The sequence below is a fragment of the Musca domestica genome, unplaced genomic scaffold, assembly GCF_030504385.1.
Source record: "Musca domestica strain aabys unplaced genomic scaffold, Musca_domestica.polishedcontigs.V.1.1 7, whole genome shotgun sequence".
NCBI classification, from domain to species: domain Eukaryota; kingdom Metazoa; phylum Arthropoda; class Insecta; order Diptera; family Muscidae; genus Musca; species Musca domestica.
In genome coordinates, this window is record NW_026712383.1 from 7,453,807 (window position 1) to 7,474,170 (window position 20,364).

General features: G+C 33.5%; 2 protein-coding genes across 4 annotated transcripts in view; one reads left to right on the forward strand and one right to left on the reverse strand.

The window, feature by feature from the left end:
* Positions 1 to 10,890, reverse strand: part of LOC101895369 (ectonucleoside triphosphate diphosphohydrolase 5) — a 30,321-nt gene extending 19,431 nt beyond the window's left edge. Inside the window, exon 1 of the mRNA XM_059130019.1 lies at positions 10,878 to 10,890. The gene's annotated coding sequence lies outside the window, so the exon portion shown is untranslated. The remainder of the gene's footprint in view (positions 1 to 10,877) is intronic.
* LOC101895775 (ethanolamine-phosphate cytidylyltransferase) lies at positions 410 to 19,597 on the forward strand. Of its 3 annotated transcripts, XM_020036148.2 has the most exons (8): positions 410 to 862; positions 14,297 to 14,547; positions 14,613 to 14,679; positions 15,885 to 15,997; positions 16,425 to 16,460; positions 17,194 to 17,321; positions 17,385 to 17,570; positions 18,403 to 19,597. In XM_020036148.2, exons 1-8 carry the CDS (start codon positions 768 to 770, stop codon positions 18,718 to 18,720), a joined length of 1,194 nt encoding a protein of 397 aa, XP_019891707.1. In that variant the 5' UTR covers positions 410 to 767; the 3' UTR covers positions 18,721 to 19,597. The 3 variants fall into 3 exon arrangements, with proteins under 3 accessions (XP_019891707.1, XP_005181836.1, XP_005181838.1); XM_005181779.4 differs by lacking the exon at positions 16,425 to 16,460 and having other exon boundaries at positions 411 to 862; positions 17,131 to 17,321; XM_005181781.4 differs by lacking the exon at positions 16,425 to 16,460 and having other exon boundaries at positions 413 to 862.
* The last annotated feature ends 767 nt before the right edge of the window (positions 19,598 to 20,364 follow it).

The window sequence follows — 20,364 nt, forward strand, 5'->3', positions numbered from 1 at the left end:
TTGGAATTGAAAATGTTGAGTGAAAAATTATTTAAATTTATAAAAAATTAAAAAAAAAAACGCGAATTCTAATAACCTCCGAATAACATCGTATAAGAAAACATGTAAAAATTTATTTACATTTGAAAAAAAAATTTTAAATTTTTTGATATTTCAATGTTCCCAAGCGTCGATGCATTTACCTGTATACTTCTACCATTTGCCCCTTTAGTACACACGTACCAAATTGTGTATCATTTCATCTCACACATTGCTCATCCCCGTTGGGAAAGAACCAAATAAAACTTTTGTTATTATACATTCATTTGTTAAATAATTTTCTTGTAGCTGGCGCACGCGTCTGTTCTCTCTCTTTCTCTCTTTATCCGTCTTTTTTGTGGCAACCTAAACAATTTTTATTTTATAAGAAATTAACCACTCAGCTACACGTTCAGTCTCAAAACGACGTCAGTCAGTAATATTTTAGTTGTTAAACGGAGAAACAAGCGCGTTATTGTGTGGGTCGCTCTTCGTTCAACATTTGTTGTGATTTAGTTTTTCTGTCTTTTGAATTATTACTTTATTACCTACCGTTGTCGACGTTTCGTTTTGAGGATTGTTGTTTGAAAAAAGGCAACAACAAGAAAATAAAAGTAGAAACAACTCAACAATCCATAGAGAAGCTATCAAGTGAAATTTTTTCTACTTACCTTTCAAAAATAAGTGAAAAAATTTAATATAATATTTAGAAAATTCAACAACCAATCGAAAAGGGAAAGAAGAAAAAAATGAGTGATACAAAAATGAATAACGGTAATACAGAGGCGGTGGTCAATGGCCAGAAGGAACCTAACAAGGAAATTCGTGTATGGTGTGATGGATGGTGAGTCACTTTTGCCTGGAGGAAAATACCCAATAATTTCTTTCTCACCAGCATTTTTTTAATGCCAATTTGAAAATAATTTCGTGAATCGATGACGAAAATTTCCACAAATGACTCAAAGTTGAAACGTCAGAATTTTGTCGTTGTGTTCGGTGTTGTTGTTTCGTTTGTATTTTGTTGGCGTTGCTCTCTTTTATGGTATTTTTTTTTTCTCTGGTTATGGATAAACGCCCTTTTTTGTTGTGTTAAGAAAGGTTGTAAGATTTTTGTTATTCGCCTCCCCCTTTCTCTTCACAAATGGTTTTCTCTCTCTCTCTCTCCAAATCACTCCCTTTCTAGCCGCATGGCTAGGTTGTCAAATCGTTGTTACATCATGTGTTCTAAACATTGTTGTTGTTCTTTACTTGTTATGGAAATTTTACAAGAAACACAGTGGAAGATGTTTGTTGAGAATGATGAATATTGGTAGATTCTAATAAACTAAAGTAAACAGCAGAAAATGTAAATATTTGTTTGGCAATGAAAGAATACTGAAGAGAAGAATTCTTATTTTAGTATTTAAACAAAAAATGCAATCTTTTAAAATGTATGATCAGATCATACACAACCAATCCCGGTTTATTGAAATTTTGCATTGCCAAATTGCAAAGTGGATACCCTATGTTCTCGATGGCCTTACGAATGACCCACTGTGACATAAATGTCACATAGCAGCTATACATTATTGCTCTGTGCCGCAAGTTTGCTGATGACTCTCTGACGTTGATGATTATACAAAAAATTTACATAAATTTTTTGTCGTTGGCGCTCGTTTTGTTTATTATTATTATTGTTGTTGGGATTATTTATTGTTTTGCTGCCTTATTGTTGTATATATTGCACCGCATAGATAGAAGAAATACACAAAAAAACAAAACTGAGCACGTTTTCAGCACATGTGCTAAAATGTTAATTTAAGATAAACAAACAAAAATTTAGCAAAAAAAAAAGTACGAAAAAGAAAAAAACTCGGCAAAATTGGATACAATTGTAAAGAAAATAACAAAAAACAAAAAAAAAAAAATAGGTGGTGACAGGAGAAGTAGGGGCTCAACGACGAAGATTAGTTTGCTCACAATCTGCATTGTAATGCATTTTTTTGCATTCAATCTGTTGTCAGCCAGCCGGCAAATGATGTTGATGTTTGAAAAAATTTTCCATTGCTGGTTTTCTGTTATTGATTTTTTGCGCATTTTCTTTTTCCAACAAAATCTTTTGCTGTTGCTAGCTGAAAAAGCAATTTTGAATTTTTTGTGTCTTTATACCTATGTGTGTCAAATGGAATGTGTGCATGTTTGTTGTTTTAAAGGGGGTTTAGTGTTTTATCCATATGACAAAAACAATGCCCCCCCCAACATCATCATCACCGTCTGTCGATGGGTGCAGTTGCACTCTATTTGACCGATAATTGTGTCTGTTACTTATCAATGTCAAGGTTGGTTGATTGCTTGGCGGCTGCTGGGGGGTTATGGTTTTGCGGTTATGACAACATCGCTGTGAATCTCGAAATGGAAAATTTTTGTCGCAATTTACATTAGATTTTTTTTGCGAATGGGAGAATAGAAAAAAATCGTTAAATTTCGTACATATGTTCCAAGAAACGTAACTTTTGCATGATCTGCGTGGAATTTTTCAAGGTCTTGCGAACGGAATGACAAATTGGAAATATTCATCGATTTAAAGTGGATATAGCAAAGAACCAGGAACAGCTATAGTTTGGTACTCTCTCGGATTTTTTGATTTTTTTTGCAGAGGTAGGTGTTTTAATCTTGATTTATGGAAATGATTTTCTTGGAGGACGGGCAGGGATACCCGGAAATTTGACCCAAAAGTCCGGGATCTACTAAATCCATATGGACAATATCATTTTTCAAAAGCTAATGAATATACCTCCAAGTGAGCAGAACTAGGAAGATTATAATATATTTTGTAGCACTTTGGAAAGGCTAAACAGGGTGAGATAAAAAAATGGAACAAAGTCAAACGCCATAATTTTTACATTTTTTTCTTAAATTTTATTGAATGAAAGCAATAAATATCGGAAATAGCATCAAATTTTAGAATAAGTATAGATTTGTTTGAATTGGTCAACTTTGGCACGAATTATGGCCTTCAAACGGCCAATGAAACCATACGCGCTGCTCGAATGTTGATCTGTGGTATTTTGGCCCATTTCCGGCGAAGACACTTTTGTATTTTTTAGTCCCAACCTTGCTTTCCAAAGTACCGCAGACACAATAGTCCAACGGATTGGTATCCGGAGATTTTGGCGGTCATTGTGTGCTGGAAATGAAGCGAAGAACCTGATTTCAACAATGCTTAGGTGGCGCGTGCTGAGTGCGATGATGCTGAGTCCTGTTGGAATGTCCAAGGACTGCTGGCAAAATGTTTGCGTGCCAAGGCTTCAATACATCCTCCAGAATATTTTCGCGATAATATTCGGCATTTATTCTGATACCACGGACGATTAATACGAGCGGAGAGCGACCATCGACTGTTATGGCGGTCCACCCCATCACCATGGCCGGCACTTGAGTTCTGGTGGCCAACCGAAGATGCAAATTTTCAGCTGACCTCTTTGGCAAGCAAACACGATTATTTTGTTTTTTTACAAACACCTGGACAGCGAATGTTTTCTAATCGGAGAAAACCTAATTCGGCAGTTCACTACTTCGGCCAAGCGAAGCAACTCTTTAGCTCTTTTCAGCCTATTTTCTTTCTGTTGCGGTGTAAGTTCTTGCACTTTTTGGAAATTTAAAGGCTTTACCCCGAGCTCTTTTTTCAATATTTGCCAAATGGAATATTGCGATATGTTCAGCTCACGAGTCATTTTTCGGCAACTGCGACGCGGGTTTCGATCAAGTCGATTCTTTACTCTTTACTAAAATTTTAGCTTGCTTTCTTTCTCCGTTTTGACTCTAGAGTGATTACAACAGACATACGGGTCGTCTTAGATTTTACGCTGATTAAAAATAGTTATACTTTGTTGTTTCTAGAATTATTTCGATGAGTTACAAACGGAATGAGAATTTAATATACCCTAAATACTATATATGTTGGTGGGTATAAAAGGGAATCTCCACCAGACCTATTCCAATGACATTTAGCACTTACATTAGCACACATGATATTTGAGTTGATGGATTGGGGTAGCATCGAGCCTCTCACACCACTTCTATCATATTAATTTCCTTACATTCAAATTGAGGTTTTCCAGGTTTTTTTTTCTCGAGTGTAAACTATCTTCATGTGTTTCCTATTTATATATTTCTAGTCTCCTTTTATCCGCCTTTTTCTATTTCAAATTTGCCAGGTATTTTCTATTTTTATCCCACTGTGTTGATTTTGTGGAAGAAAGCCAAATTTCTTTTCTTTACCATTGGCATCACCACGCACTGCAACAGTCATCTCTCGCACAACAACTCACAACTCTACAAAAACAAAATGTAAACAAATATATAAATGAGAACAACTCCAGTTAGGTGAGTCCTCTCTTCCTGTTTACATAGACGGGGGATGTTTTCAATTGTAACCGGACATTGTTGTTATTGTTGTTGTCTTCATTGTCGGTATTGTAGTTATACTTCACAAAAATCACGTGATTCTGTGGCCACAACCAATCGTTAACAAGAAAGAATTTGTCAGGCGATGCCGAAATTATGGCATTGAACTTGTACTGGTTTGTGGATGCTGCGTGAGAGAGATGAACAAAAATAAAATTAAAACTAAATATAAGAACGAGAACAATTGGCGGGTGAGAAAAAAATCTAAAAGAATGCGGGTGTCAGGGATGGAAAGCATTGGTTTAGTTTAGTAACGAAAGATAAAAAAAAAATATAAATGATTGGTACATATATACCCAAGGTACACAGAAGATCGGACAAGACGACTAATTTTGACAATAAATTCTGGTTACTTTTCTTGTTGCAGGAATTGTCTGAGGAGAAAGGTAGTTTTATTCTCTTTTGCAAGAAAACTTAAAAAGACGGAAATCAGCTGATTTGTCAAAACTAACAATTTGTGTGCTATTGTTTTGTTAATGATCTCCTGGGATTGGCATTTAGCAGCTACGTTGATCTTCGTATTCTTCAATTTCATTACAGTGTTATGTGCAATTTTGACTCGCCTCTTCGTGACAACTTTGTGTTTTGTAGATCATCTCGAAATCCTCAATTGTTGTGTCCAAGGTTTTCGTCCTCCATTGGTGAGAGATCATTTGTGGTTAGGGCGGTGAGATTGTGGAATCAGCTTCCTTTGGCCTTACGTACTTTTGCCCATACCAATTATCTGTTTAGGGTTAAAGTAATTGAATACCTTCGCCTAAATATGTAGGCTATGTTTTTGTAGTGGTTGCGTCGGTTTATTATGGGTCTTTCTTTTTGCTTTTCTTTTTGTTTGGGCTGGGGAGCCACTATATTATCTTCTTAATTTTATTTGTAGGGTATAATGTGAGTTACTATTTATACTCTGTTTTGTGAGTAATAAAATAGTTATCTCTTATTTTTAGCTCGTTTCTGCTACACTTTTTCACTGCTCTACTAGACTATTGTTTAGTTGGTGATGGTGAATCGAGGTGTAGGGTTCGAGCTTCTCGTGAATTATTAAGATAAATTATTAGGTTTAATATGTTATTTGTTAAGTTTGAATTAATCATTGAATTTGTATTATGTTAGGGTATTGTAGATAGATAATATAAGTTATGGGCCCTGTGGGCTTATTTATATTTCTTTGTAAGGTAAATAAATGAAATGAAATGAAAATGAAATGAAAAGGAAATTAAACATTCAGAAGTTAAAAATGCGCCCAACGTTTTTAAATAGCTTACTCACCGGAAGGAGAATAATAATTTGATTGCAAGAAGAAATTTTTCCAACAATAATTTGCTAACTCTCAGTGTAAGAACTGTCAAAAATGTCACCCTCAAATCGTTCTCTTTTTCAGAACTTTCGTGTTAACAGACGGCTTCCAGTAACAATTGTTATAGATTTTAGGGTTAACAGATACACCTAACCTTTGTAGTTTTTAAACTATTATGATTTCAAATCCCAATTCCATAATTTGACGGCAAACTTAGTTGTCAGGAGGGCTTGCTAGCTGATTTTATGCAGGCCATTGTATACATTCATTGTATTGAGTTTCAAAAATAATAATAAGTAAGGCACAGGGAATTTAAAAATAAAAAAGTAAATTCTTAAATTTAAGTAATTTTAAACTCCCATCTCTGTTTACATCCATGTGCTTTTGTTAGGAGAGAGATGCCGCCAACAAGGGAGTAAATCATACGACTTTTTCTCTCACTTTACAAAAGTTGATGACATCAACAGCAATTTCATGTTGAACGTTGGCCATCAGATTGTACGGAAGAAGAGATGTAGGAGGATGACAGAAAACAGCTGATTGGGCGGTTAAATTCTAAGCAAAATATCCGAAGGGAAAGCTTAAATGAAAAATATAAGAAAGCCGTCTTTAATTTATTATTATAAATTATATAAAATATTATATCATCTAACAGCAACTCCTGAATTTAAGCATTTTGGAGATTTCCCAAATTTCTAACCCAATCTGTCTCAAATATTTCGGGTTTTCTATGGGTAGATTGGCTCCTTGCATTTTCGGAAATATCAAACGTATGTTAACTTTTTGACATAGATCCCAAATAAAGGTACCTCCTGATTTACGGTATTTCGCAGAGTTGTGCCTCCCAAGATCCAACCAAATTTGTGGGTAAAAATTTCTAGTGGGTAAAATCCCCCGAAAAATATTCAATGTATCTTTTTTTCTCTTAAATATCTCCAATTTCATGCATTCTCACATTTCGGGTTCTCTGATGGTAGTTTAAACCCTGTCAAAAAATATTTCTAAATTCCTGTCTTACAATAATCGAATTTCCAGATTGCAGGGACCTTGAGGATAACCATTTTGACCATATGCCAAGTTTTCATAAGGCGAAGGGTATAAAATGTTCGCTCCAGCACTTATCATTTCTTTCACTAGACTTTGAATAAAAAACAAATTAAAATTTCAAGTACTATCAGGCGCAGTTATTGTGGTTAAATTTGGTTTGTTTAAAACGTGCTTATTGTTCGTATTTTTCGTTAACTTTCAGTAACGCCAACATTGCAAAATCGCCACTTCTACGCACATCTGCATTTTTAATTGTTTTCGCGATTATTATTTCATTGGTATTTTAAAAGATATCTACTGGGATTTTATTTAAAATAAGAATCTAACTTTGTAAAGGGTTATTTTTTGAGAGCTTCAAAAAAGTTATTTAAAAAAACACAAACTTCTAAAAATGTTTGAAGATTAGTTCAATTTTGGCATACACTTTCCAACATTTCGACCGGTATCTTAAGCATTTAGCAAGAATGCAAGAAATTAAGCGGGCTCGTCTGTATAGGCTTTAAGATAGCCCTACTCCATAGAGATATGAACCTACTCCATAGAGGGTCAACAAATAAAAAAGCCATAACAGAAGTTAAAATATATTTAAATAATCGAACATTGACTCAGAGTTAACATCTGTCGGCAAAACCGACGGATACTTTTTAACTTGTTTTTGGTTTAAAAATCATGTTTTCCAAATCATGTAATTTTATTTCAAGAAATCCCAGTTAGCTACATAGCCATTCTGCTATAATCAGCTCAGCTGAATTTGCTATTTCCATGTTTATGAAGTTCTTAATACTTTAAAATAAATTTCCATAACCATGAAGTTTTAGAAGATGTTATATTTACCCTTTTATGTTGAAAATTCAAATTTAAGCAATTTATAAACATAAAAATAAACTCAAAAGAAACTTTTTACCTAACCGAATGAATTCTAACACCACCAATGTTAATTAAAAATCAAACACATCGATAAATTTATCATAATACCCATAGCAATTAGCAACCAACCAACCACCTTCCCAAAAGAGTAGACTATTTCAAAACATAGCAACAATTTGAATTTATCTAAATTTTTGTTGTTGTTTATTACATAAAATCCAAGGTAAATTTAAAATCGGAAAACTGGTTGAACAAATCTCAAGATAATGTGGAAAAATTAAAGCTAGAGCTACGAAGGTAGTACGTAGACGGCTGTAAATTGAAAACGAAATAAAAAAATGCCCCGATAATGAATTTTGGCATACCATCTAATCTGGCAATGTCAAGATAGCAACAATGAAGGCAGCAAAAAAAAAAAAAAAAAAAAAAAAAAATTGGCGGTAACCTAATTTCCCCACTCTGCCCTGCTTTCCATACCATTTGCTTTTCCTTTTATGACAACGAATCATAGAAAAAAATCGCCAGACATTTTAAAGATAAGCATTGCTTAATTTGAAGCGTGAGACTAACCACTAAACATATTGGTGGTCGATTAGTCGCGTAACCAACAACAAAAAACAAATGCTTATCGATAATGTTCTGCTGCTCCTCATTTGATCCCGGAGCCTAAAACTACTGACAATAAAACAATCGTATTCTGCTGCTATTCCAAAAAGGGGGTCTTTCGCGACCGAATTTGAAAATTGTAAAATTAAAAAATGGGCAAAGTCATCACAAGTTCAATGACCACCTAGTTAAGTTACGTTGCTTTATTAGCATTTCCCTTTTGAAATCAGACGTAAGTGTGGCCCCATTTTGAGGGCAAAATTTTGCAACGAAATCTATTTGTGTGTACACGTTTCACAAGCAAATTATCAGGGGTATTTTTTTGGCTACTGGAGGTGTTGGTGGTGCCATTTCTTTTTTTTTTTTTTTGGTTGCTTTCAATTACGTCAATGCTTTTGATTGTTTCGCCTGATACGACACTTTTGCCATTTGGTCTCATGTGGGTTCTGGTTCTTGATTATATATTTTAAATATATATGTGTTCATATATTGGAATATGTATTATAATAGTTGTTGGTTTGGAGCAAATGATTAGATGACTTTTTAGCCTTTCGAATGAGGATTGTTAACATTATTAAGTGGAATTATAATTTATGATAGGGCGGGCAGCAAATATTACATTTTTTGTTGCACTTCCTTTGCGATAAGAAATCGCACCAGAAAAAGAAACAAAATTATTTAACGAAACAAGAAATGGACGTCATATGTGAGATTTGTAGTAGTTGTAGCTATACAAGAAATAAAATGTTTCCCTAATACTTTGTAACTCTATCAATTTGTCCTTGCTGAATGAAATCAATTTAAACAATATTAAGCGTAGCTAATAATATGTTTATATTCGATTTTTTGATAGGGGTACATTTTTTGTGAGGATTCCTTTGACGAATTGGCAATTTTAAGCCAATGGGTTAACTAAATCTTGTAAAGTGTAAATGTGCTATAAGTATTGTTATGTAAATGAATGCATGCATATGTGGGGACTACAAGCTATTCCGTTTAGTGAATACCCATTCAACGATGTGCAACAGGGATGCATTTTTAATATTAAAATTTAATATTTTATATTAAATTTGAAAATTTTTATGATTTTGTCATTAAAATTAATTGTATTCTTCCATTTTATGGGCGAAGCTTATTTTTGACTTAATGGCTGCGAAAATAAGCAGAATTGTCAACTTTGGATTGAAGATCACCCAGAGTATTGAAAAAGCTACCAATGGATTCAACATTGAATCCTATGATGGTGGCATCATTTAGCATTAAACCGTATCTCCTCCAAGAAGCGATTCGCGATTCGTAACGTAACTGTGGATGGTAAGGGTTACCGTGAAATGATATCAAACTTTCATGGCGCAAAATGCAAGAGAGCGATTTGTCTCACATGAGGCTTCAACCAGACGGGGTGCCACATGCCACACAGCACGCCTAACAATGGCCCTTTTGAGAAGCGGATTTGGCGAACATTTTATTTCCTGTTCAGGACCGGTCAATTCACTTCCTAAATCGAGCACGCCTTTACATTATTTTTGTAAAGCTAAGTTAAAGCTCATGCCTATACAGACGATTGACACATTGGAAGACATCATCATGATGGCCCTGCTAAGAAAGTTCATTGCGCTCCAATTGCATTGGAAGACAATATTGAAGCATTTATTTGTGAGATACCAGCCAAAATGTTTGAAAGAGTAGGCCAAAAATATTTACATTTTTTTTTTAAATTTTATTGAATGAAAGTAAAAAAATCTCGAAAATAGAATCAAATTTTAGAATAAGTTTATTTTTTTTCTAACCTTCACCTTTGGCACGAAACGCTGCCCGCTGCATTTTGGCCCATTGGCCAACCGAATGTGCACATTTTCAGCTGACCTCTTTGGCAAGTAAACACGATCATTTTGTTTGTTTACAAACTGCAGAACAACGAATGTTTTCTCATCGGAGAAAACCAAATTCGACAGTTCACCACTTTTGACCAAGCTAAGCAACTCTTTAGCTCTTTTGAGTCTATTTTCTTTCTGTTGCTGTGTAAGTTCTTGCACTTTTTAGAATTTCAATGGCTTTACCCCGAGCTCATTTTACAATATTTGCCGAATGGAATATCGCGATATGTTCAGCTCACGAGCCATTTTTCGGCCACTGCGACGCGGGTTTCGATCAAGTCGCTTCTTTAATTTTCGAATCATTTCTGCTGATGTTGCTGTTTTCCACTTCCACTTCTTTGACGTCGGGCTAGTCTGAAGTTGGTTGCAGTTTTTTCATCTCACCCTGTAGACTCTTGAGGTCTTCTAAGACCTATAGTAGAATTTTATGACAAATAATTTTGTGTTTTGTTTTATTACGATCCCGTTTAAAGTAAGTTTTTCAACCATATATTCCATAAAGACACCTTTGTTGACTCGCTTGAGACTTTAAATTTTTATGTACACTATTGCCGACGACGACGACAATCCGAATATTTTCAAAAAATTTAAGTGTTGTTTTTAAATCTATTTCCATATCCTGCTAGATTTTCCCCCTAAATATTGGAAAAATTCCATTTAGTCTCACACTGTTATTCATCATTAAAATACTGTTTGCAGATCTTGCTGAATTTCAAAAACAAATTTTAATTATTTAAATAATTTATAAAACCGATTTTGCTACAAAATTATAGAATTCCGCTTAGAAGCTAAATTGCATAAATGGGTCATTAAAATAATTTCAAAATTATTTCCCTATAATTTATCACGAGAATTTGTTTTATTCATCTTAAGCTAAATTCGGAAATACATTGTTCTAATATTGTGGAAATATTTTGAATTTATTTTTTTGTTTATTTTTAGTTTAATTTTTAATCGATTTTGTTTTGCTGCAAAATCTTTTAGCAAACTAATATATTCAGCGCTCATAATAATATTCAAATAATGCATATGGCAGGCAGACGCGCCATAATTAAATATAACAATTGCCGGACCAATCTTAAGGCAGAAACCAACAGGAAAACAAACAAAGTGGCTAAATAGTTATCGTTTTTTGTTGATATACCACAGCAACACTAACAACAAAACCGTTTATAAACCCCCAGACACGTTTTTTCAAACAAATTTAAAATTTTTATTAGCATGGTACCAATTTGCTTTAGTTGGTGTATTTATTGTTGCATATTTTGTTGTTGTTGTTTTGCTTTATATATTTCTTATATTGGGTTAAATTAAAAGTGCTACGGACTTTGGACCGCATCATATGTTATTTGTTGGGGTCTGTTTGTTTTTATTTATTTTTTTTTTTCATTCTGTCTCTTCTTTGTTATTTGTTTTTATTTTTTCATATTCTCTGACACACAATCATCAGTTGGCCAGAGTTATCGCTTAATACGGTCACTCCACTCCCTCTCTTCTTAGTCTCTCGTTTACGTCTTTATATCTCTCTCTCTGTGAACACTTGGGGTTTTTTGGATTCCTATAAATGCTAATCTTGTCATTTATGAATGAACAACACAGGTTTTACGATTCCAACACATAGTCCAGGGGTATGTGTGTTTGCCTTGCCTTCTGGAGGTTGTGAGTTCGAATCATATCGAGGGGGAAAGAAAATAAGTTTTCTTCACAAATTTTAGGTAATTGCGCTTGCACTTAAAATGGAATACATCGAATTTTCTTTGTAATTATTGTTAAAGGAAGTTTGTATTCTGTGACCAAGGTGCTAGAGAAAATGTTTTCAATTTGCAACTATTGGCTACGCTAACAATTACTAGTCGGTATACTAACGGAAACTATAAATATTATTTTAAACAAAAGTATTTGAAATCAATAATTTTTTTATTTTTTGAAATCTCTAATTTGCCGCTTGCCATGACAAGAATTGCATTAATTAGAGATTGAATGACATGCAAAGGATTTAAATAATTTATTGGCAAGGAATTTTCATCCAACTTTTGGCATTATATCTTAACTGAACGCCATTTGACCCATGGTATCAGCATCACAAAACCATTGGTATTTTAACCCAAACTATGGCGTAGTATCTTCGCCAGCTTATACTTGGATCCTGGACATTTTGTTTAGTCAAAATATAAACCCAAAAACGCCTCTTCTTGAAAGTGGGCTTAACATTCAAGGTATTCGACTTGTGGGCTCCATTTGGAGAAATTGATTCGATACTGCTTGAAAGAACTTTGCATATGAATTTTAATTGGCCAACTTGTTTGAGTGCTTACGTCGCAAACTGCCTGTCGAATGATTGTATAGAATTTGTTTAAATTTATTTTAATTAAAACTTTCCTTTTTTAATTGAACAAAGGAGAAGAAAGTATAAAATTGTTAAGAAATCAAAACTTTAGAAGAGAGACAAGTATTCTAATACTTGGTCTTTGCAGCCAAAGTTATTTTTAAAATAGACCTCAAATTAAAAATATTTCTTGACTATGGACAAAATTGCTTAATTATACCCTCCACCATAGTATGGAGGATAAATTAAGTTTGTCATTCCGTTTGTAGCACCTCGAAATATACATTTTAGACCCCACAAAGTATATATATTCTTGATCAGCATAAATTCTATATCGATTTAGCGATGTCCAGCTGTCCGTCTGTGAAAATCACTCTAGCTTTCGAACGAAATGAAGTAGGTTGATAAAATTTTACTCAAATGCGCATTATGTCTGCAGGACTTTTGGGTCATGGTATAGCCCCCATGTAATGACACCTCCCTTTTTACTGTATTTTGGTGATTTAAGCAACATTATTCACCGGAAAGGTTTTAAATTTGACATTTGAAGTTCGTAATGTATATTACAGCATAAGACTGAAAAATGTCTGTGTAAGTCCACGTCTCCATATAGCCCCAATATAACGGCACCTCCCGATATTCGGTACTTTGATGATTTTTATTTATTTATTTATATATTCACTTGTAACACAGAAGCCTTCATGGCCTAAATAAAGTATTACAAAGCATTACAATAATCCTGATAATGTTAACTAGCGACATTATTCACCGGAATTGTTTCAAATTGGTATTTGAAGTTCGTAATGGATATTACACCCTATGACAGAAAAATGCCTGTGCAGGTCCATGTCTTTGTATAGCCTCTATATAGAGGTACCCCCTGATATTCGGTATTTTGATGATTTTAGGGATATAATTCACCGGAATTGTTTCAAATTTTGTGTTTGAAGGTCGTAATGTATACTACAGCCCAAGACAGAAATTTGTCTGTGCAGGTCCACGTTTAGGGATTTTTAGGGACAATATAATAATAGCTACATTCGGTATTTTTAAGATTAGAACAGAATTTTTAACGGATTTTATTGTTTTTGAGAATTGCCAAATTCGTTCCAAATGGTGGAGGGTATTCAAAGTTCGGGCGGCCGAACTTAAAGCTTTTTTACTTGTTTTTTAACTAGAAATAATAACCCATTATTATGTCTAATAGGGTTGCATAAGATTGGGTAAAAAGCTTAGGTATCCTAAATGGTAATGGTGACACTTTTAGTATATTCTACTCAAAACTTTAAGAAAATGTACCCAAAAAGCCATCGAAATGCATTTTAACATGGGGTATTGCTCTATAGTAGAATTGGGATTTTTTATGTCTAGTTAGCAAAGAGGAAGATATGAAGTTCCGGCTCAATCAAACAAAAAACATGTTTCTTTATTTGGTTTTTTTCGAGCCGTCAGACAACAAATAACTATTTTGTTAATTGCATTGTTTCATCAACAAAAAACATTACCTAGAACACAATCTGAACAACCCTGAACTTGTAGACTGACTGAACGGAAAAGCCAGTTTTGCTAATTAAAAGGAAGCTGAATTGTGTTGGAATCAATCGATTTCTAGTATTTTGTTCTAATTACTGCAAGTGTCACAAATGTTATCAACCACACATTTGATAACTATTGTCTACAGAGAGCCTGGAATGTTTTTCCTTGTAACGACATTTCATCTATTAATTACGTTTTAAATTGTTTTGTAATCATTATTTTTTCTACATTTTTTACACTGATACTTACATATTTTATTCATATATTTTTTCTTTCCAGCTATGACATGGTCCATTTCGGTCATGCCAACTCATTGCGACAAGCCAAAGCCCTTGGTGATAAAGTCATTGTTGGCATACACACCGATGAGGAGATAACCAAACACAAGGGACCACCCGTATTTACCGAAGAGGAACGTGTCAAAATGGTAAAAGGCATCAAATGGGTGGATGAAGTCGTCTTAGGGGCACCCTATGTAACAACATTGGAGGTTTTGGATGAACACAATTGTGACTTTTGTGTGCATGGAGGTAAGCGTTGTGCTGTGTGTGTGAAAAAGAAAAAATAATAATATATATTTTATTTTTAATTTTAGATGATATTACAATGACCGCAGAGGGTGTTGACACATATCACTTGGTAAAGAAGGCCAATAGATATAAGTAAGTTTGGACATTCATTTACGTATTTGAAACTATTTTTATAGCAAAAAAATTTTAATTTGTTTAAAAATTTTGCTCACTGTCTGGTCATATAGAAAGATAAACTTTGGACATTATAGAGATGACGACAAATCAGTTTTATATATGATTAGGAGGTCATTTTTTTGCATGAAGTCCAGAAGGTCATCTTTACAGAAGAGCATAGATTATTAAAGATGAGCAAGAGATCATTATCTTTTTAACAGGGTGAGATAAAAAACTGCAACAAAGTCAAACGCCATCATTTTTACATTTTTTGTTTTAAATTTTATTGAATGAAAGCAAAAAATGTGGGAATTTCAGAATGTCAAATTTTAGAATGAGTTTAGATTTTTTGGAATTGCTCACCTTAGGCTGCCCAAGTGTTGATCTGCGATATTTTGGTCCATTCCCGGCAAAGCGCTTGCTTGATGTGATCGACACTTTGATATTTTTTAGTGCTAACCTTGCTTTCCAAAATACTCCAGACACAATAGTCCAGCGGATTGGTATCCGAAGATTTTGGTGACAATTGTGCGCTGAAAATGAAGCAAGGAACCTCATTTTGTAACCATTCTTGGGTGGCGCGTACTGAGTTCGATGATGCTGAGTCCTGTTGGGAGTTTAATACACCCTCCAGAATATTGTCGCTATAATGATCGGCATGCCACGGTCGATTAATACGAGCGGAGAGCGAGCATCGGCTGTTATGGCGGCCCACACCATCACCATGACCGGCGCGTGAGTTCTAGTGGCCAACCGAAGGTGCACATTTTCAGCTGACCTCTTTGGCAAGTAAACACGATCATTTTGTTTGTTAACAAACTGCTGGACAACGAATGTTTTCTCATCGGAGAAAACCAAATTCGGCAGTTCACCACTTTCTGCCAAGCGAAGCAACTCCTTCACCTCTTTTGAGTCTATTTTCTTTCTGTTGCGGTGTAAGTTCTTGCACTTTTTGGAATTTCAATGGCTTTACCCCAAGCTCATTTTTCAATACTTGCCAAATGGAATATTGCTATATGTGCAGCTCACGACCCATTTTTTGGCCACTGCGACGCGGGTTTCGATCAAGTCGCTTCTCTAATTTTCGAACCATTTAGTTGTAATTTGTTCAAAATATCTCCAAAACTACATTTTGTTCAGCAAAAGAAATAGATTTTCTCATTCTCTCATTTCTTTTCCAGGGAAGTTAAACGTACAGCAGGCGTCTCAACAACAGATTTAGTCGGTCGCATGTTGTTATTAACCAAAAATCATTTCCATCAGGGTTCAGCCGAATATGCCATCGAAAAAGAAGGTATGTTGTTTTGTTTTTGATGTTTTTTTAGTAACAGTAATTAGTAGTTGGTTGTAAGTAGTACCATATTATAATGCTTTTGTAAATATGCTTTATTGAAAAAAGAAAACGTATTTTAAATTATATAAATACAAATACTTAATGCTTAAGATTGCTAGTTGTTGTTCATTTGGTTATTTTTTAATTTTGTTTGTTAAAATTGTTGTATTTAACTTCGTTGCTTTTTAACGTTTTATTGTTAACAATTTTCTTAAAAAGCTTGGCTCGAAAGAACATTCTTTTCTCAATTTGTTTTGAAAATTCTTTTTATTTCTCTCCTTAAATTAATTAAAATTCTCTTCAAAACTAATATTAATAACTATACAATTTTATTGCATGCTGCCAAATCAAACCTGAACAATTTTATTCTTTTCCTCAAATGAAAAAGTCTTGAGTATTTGTTTACGATTTTATTATGGATTAGGTTATTTAAAATTTATTTATATATCTCAAATTATTTGTATGTTGAAAGTTTTGTATTTAATTATTTAGTGTAGTGTATCTTTGTGTTTCAAATGTTTATTTTTTAAAAGTCATGAAAGCCATGAAAATAACAATTAACTATTTATGTTTTTCTTCTTTTTCTTTTTTTATTCTATGTCTAAAACCCAACACCACTTCCACTTACCTAACTACTACCTACCACCTAATTCAACACCTTCCTATCAACTCCTTAACCTATAAACTACGTAAAAATAACTTCCTAATGTCTCTAAAATAAATCCTCTTTCCTGTTTCAACCTAACCTTAATCTTGCTTTGTCTCTAATGTCAATAAAACAAAACAAAAATGTTTGTATATTTATTAAATTTATGCTAATTAAAAAACGAAAAATATTGCCACCTGATATGTCAAAACTCTTGCACAAATCTATCTATGCCTAAAACTATGCTTTAAAAATCCAATGTAAAACATTGTCACACTCTATTGGTGTCTTGGTTGTATTTCTTTTGTTATTTGTAAATGTCTTCAACACTTGAGTCATTCTTTCATTATATTTCTTTATTTAATAAAATCTTTATGATTTTGTATTGAATATTTTTAAATTAAAAAAAAAACAAACAAAAACAACTCCACACATACAACAACCATAGATAAAGTTTTATTTGACAATGTCATGAATAAAACAATATCAAAATGCAAATTATTATTGTCAGGTTCATCGAATATGGGTCAAGATTCATCTGCCAAATCACCATGGACCGGTTGCAGTCAGTTCCTGCCCACCACACAAAAGATCATACAGTTCAGTGATGGCAAAGCCCCCAAACCAGGCGATAAAATTGTAAGTATTCCATCAAAAGAATGAGTTGAAAATTTATTATCATTTTTGTTTTTCATTTCCAAGGTCTATGTTGCCGGTGCCTTCGATCTATTCCATGTTGGCCACTTGGACTTTTTGGAAAAGGCCAAGGAATTAGGCGATTATTTAATTGTCGGTCTCCACACAGATCCGGTTGTGAATTCCTACAAGGGTAGCAATTATCCCATTATGAATCTACATGAACGTGTATTGAGCGTTTTAGCCTGCAAGGTAAGGGTTATGAGGTGATGGAATAAGATTTTATTTAGATTATCAAAGGTTTTCTGGCTATTTTACAAACTAGTGTAAAGTCCAAGCCATATATACAGGGTGAAATGAAAAAAACTGCAACCAACTTCAGACTGCTGTCATTTCTAAGCCACTCGTCCGACAGATGTTCTTATTCCAGTGACAACTGATTATATTGTAGCGTAGACCCACGTCAAGGAAGTGGACAGAAGAAAACAGCAACATCAGCAGAAATAAAGAAGCTACTTTGAAGGCCATATTTCGTGCCAAAGTTGACAAAATCGAACAAATCTAAACTTATTCTAAAATTTTATGCCATTTCCTACATTTTTTGCTTTCATTCAATGGAATTTAAAAAAAGTAAAAATTATGGCGTTTGACTTTGAACTATTTAATTGCTGTGCCAAAAATTCTCCACTCACTCCAAAAGACTTCTGACTACAACCCGTAAAAGTAACCGAATTTTTGGACCTGTAGTTAGAACCGGATCACAAAGAGATGCGATCAATAATGTTTGGAAGCCTGGGACTAGTGCCATCTCCCATCTCTTATTTATGACCCAATAGCTCAACTCGAAAGAGAAACTATCAAACTTAAAATATTGACATTGCCGGATTTTAGTTTAGCTAAAAGCAAACCAGATTGCCTTGAAAGTAAAGGCGAACTATCAAACATCCCTTAAAGACAAGTTTTTATTGCATTTGCAGACATTTTTAAAATTATATGTAATTTATATTATTTTTTTATATTTTAATAAAAATTATCCGGGTTGTTATTAACATGGTATTTTTGTTTTCTCCCCCATTCTTTTCAGTATGTCAATGAAGTGGTTATTGGCGCTCCCTACTGTGTGACCGAAGATCTCTTGGATCATTTCAAAGTGGATGTTGTGTGTCATGGTCAGACACCCATTGCCTTAGAGGATGGCAAAATTGATCCTTATGCCATACCAAAGACACGAGGCATTTTCTGCCTTATTGATTCGTCGAACACAATGACCACAGAACGTATTGTGGAGCGTATCATTTCACATCGCCTCGAATATGAGAGACGCAACAAAGCCAAAGAGAAGAAGGAGGTTGAGGCCTTTGAGGCGCTGCAACGTGCCAAGCTGACACAAAAGGCTGGCTAATAATCTAGATAGCCAAGCTATAGCTACGTAGGATATGAGGACAATGAAGCCATACAGAAAATCTCTTAATTTTTTTTTAAATTACACATTTTGAAATCGAAATGCCACACCTGCCGCCTGCGCCCAACAAGGAGAAACCAAAAAACTTCTCGATATAAACTAGAAGGAGTTTCAACAACCAACAGACATGGCTCCATTTTCTTCAGCAACATCCAACATTTGTTTGAAAAGAGAATTTCATGTAATTTTATAGTTATTTTTTAAGTTTATTTTTTAATTATTGGTTTTTAAATTTAGAATTGGTTTTCTTTTTTTTTTATTTTTGTTAATTCATATTTGTTTAGATTTGCAATAGCAGCGATATTCATTCTCCATATTAATAGCTGTAACAACAAAAAATTGCCTTATGTTTGTTAGAATATTATCGCATGCGATAAATTTTTATTTTCTAATCCAACATGCGATATTTTTAATTTTAATATTACATGAGATATTTTTATTTATTTTGTTTTTTTCCAAATTATCTATTTTGTGTAGTTGTTTTTTTTTTCAAAATTTTCATTTTGTTAATCACTCTTTGTTTATAAAGAGTTTAGAAGACATAGAAATACAAACTCCTGTCAACAAACAGAAATTAGACACATTTTTGTGTCTCCACCCCCCTAATAAATATATGATATAATGAAATATATATTTTTAGTTAGAAATTTTATATATGTATAAGCTCTTGTATAAGATATCTTATTCTAACTAAATCGTATGTAGCTACTGTTTGTTATGTATTTTTCAAAAGATAAAACAAAACAGAAATTTTTACAAAATTAATCAAAATTATATTGATAACGAAATACATTTCTAGAGGAGGAAATTAATTAATCTCCATTCAGCTTTTTTTCTTCTTCTCCTCTACCAGATATATATGAAGTGAAAACGGAGTCTTACACAGAGCTCAAAATATTGTCAATCCTAAATGCCATTGAGTAAGACTTTTTGTTTTTACTGTATATATGTATGTATTCAATTTCAATATCCCTATGCCTTTGCTCACCTGCTTTAAAACAATAACCTTAAATTTATGCAAATTATTGTCCAACCCAACTGTTCGTTCTACTGCTTAACAGAAAAGAAACCATAGATCAGTAAAAAAATAATCAACTATGATATCTATTTTAAATGAATATTAATTTAATACCCCAGAAAATAAACATTTATTTTTTATTATTTTGTTTAGTGTTGTAACCTATCTTGCTGCGGATTCTTGTTTGCTCTTTTAGATAGAAATCAAACAAGATGATGTCAAAGAAGAAATAGATTTGTAATTGTTTTACATTAGAATGATTATATTTTATAATTTAATTTATTATATGTGTTAATAAAGAAAACAAAAATTGTCATATTAAAAATAACAATTTGTTTAATTTATTTGGAAAAAACAGTCTATGTAACCCCTTTGTAAATGATATTTATTAAATTGGCTCTTTTATGAGGAACTTTGGCTCTTGTAATAGCTTCGCGTGATTTGCTTGATTTCTGCTAATCCGGTTCTAACTCTAAATTCAAAAATCTGGCTACATTCGGGGGCAGAAGATAAAGATTTCGATTCTTTGTCAGTTGTTACACCTCATCTGGTGTTCGTGCATCAAG

Coding starts and splice junctions, on each gene's coding strand:
- LOC101895775 (XM_005181779.4), top strand. CDS start 768: ATGAGTGATACAAAAATGAATAACGGTAATACAGAGGCGGTGGTCAAT. Junction 17,322..17,384: donor CCAAACCAGGCGATAAAATT/GTAAGTATTCCA, acceptor TTCATTTCCAAG/GTCTATGTTGCCGGTGCCTT. Junction 17,571..18,402: donor TGAGCGTTTTAGCCTGCAAG/GTAAGGGTTATG, acceptor CATTCTTTTCAG/TATGTCAATGAAGTGGTTAT.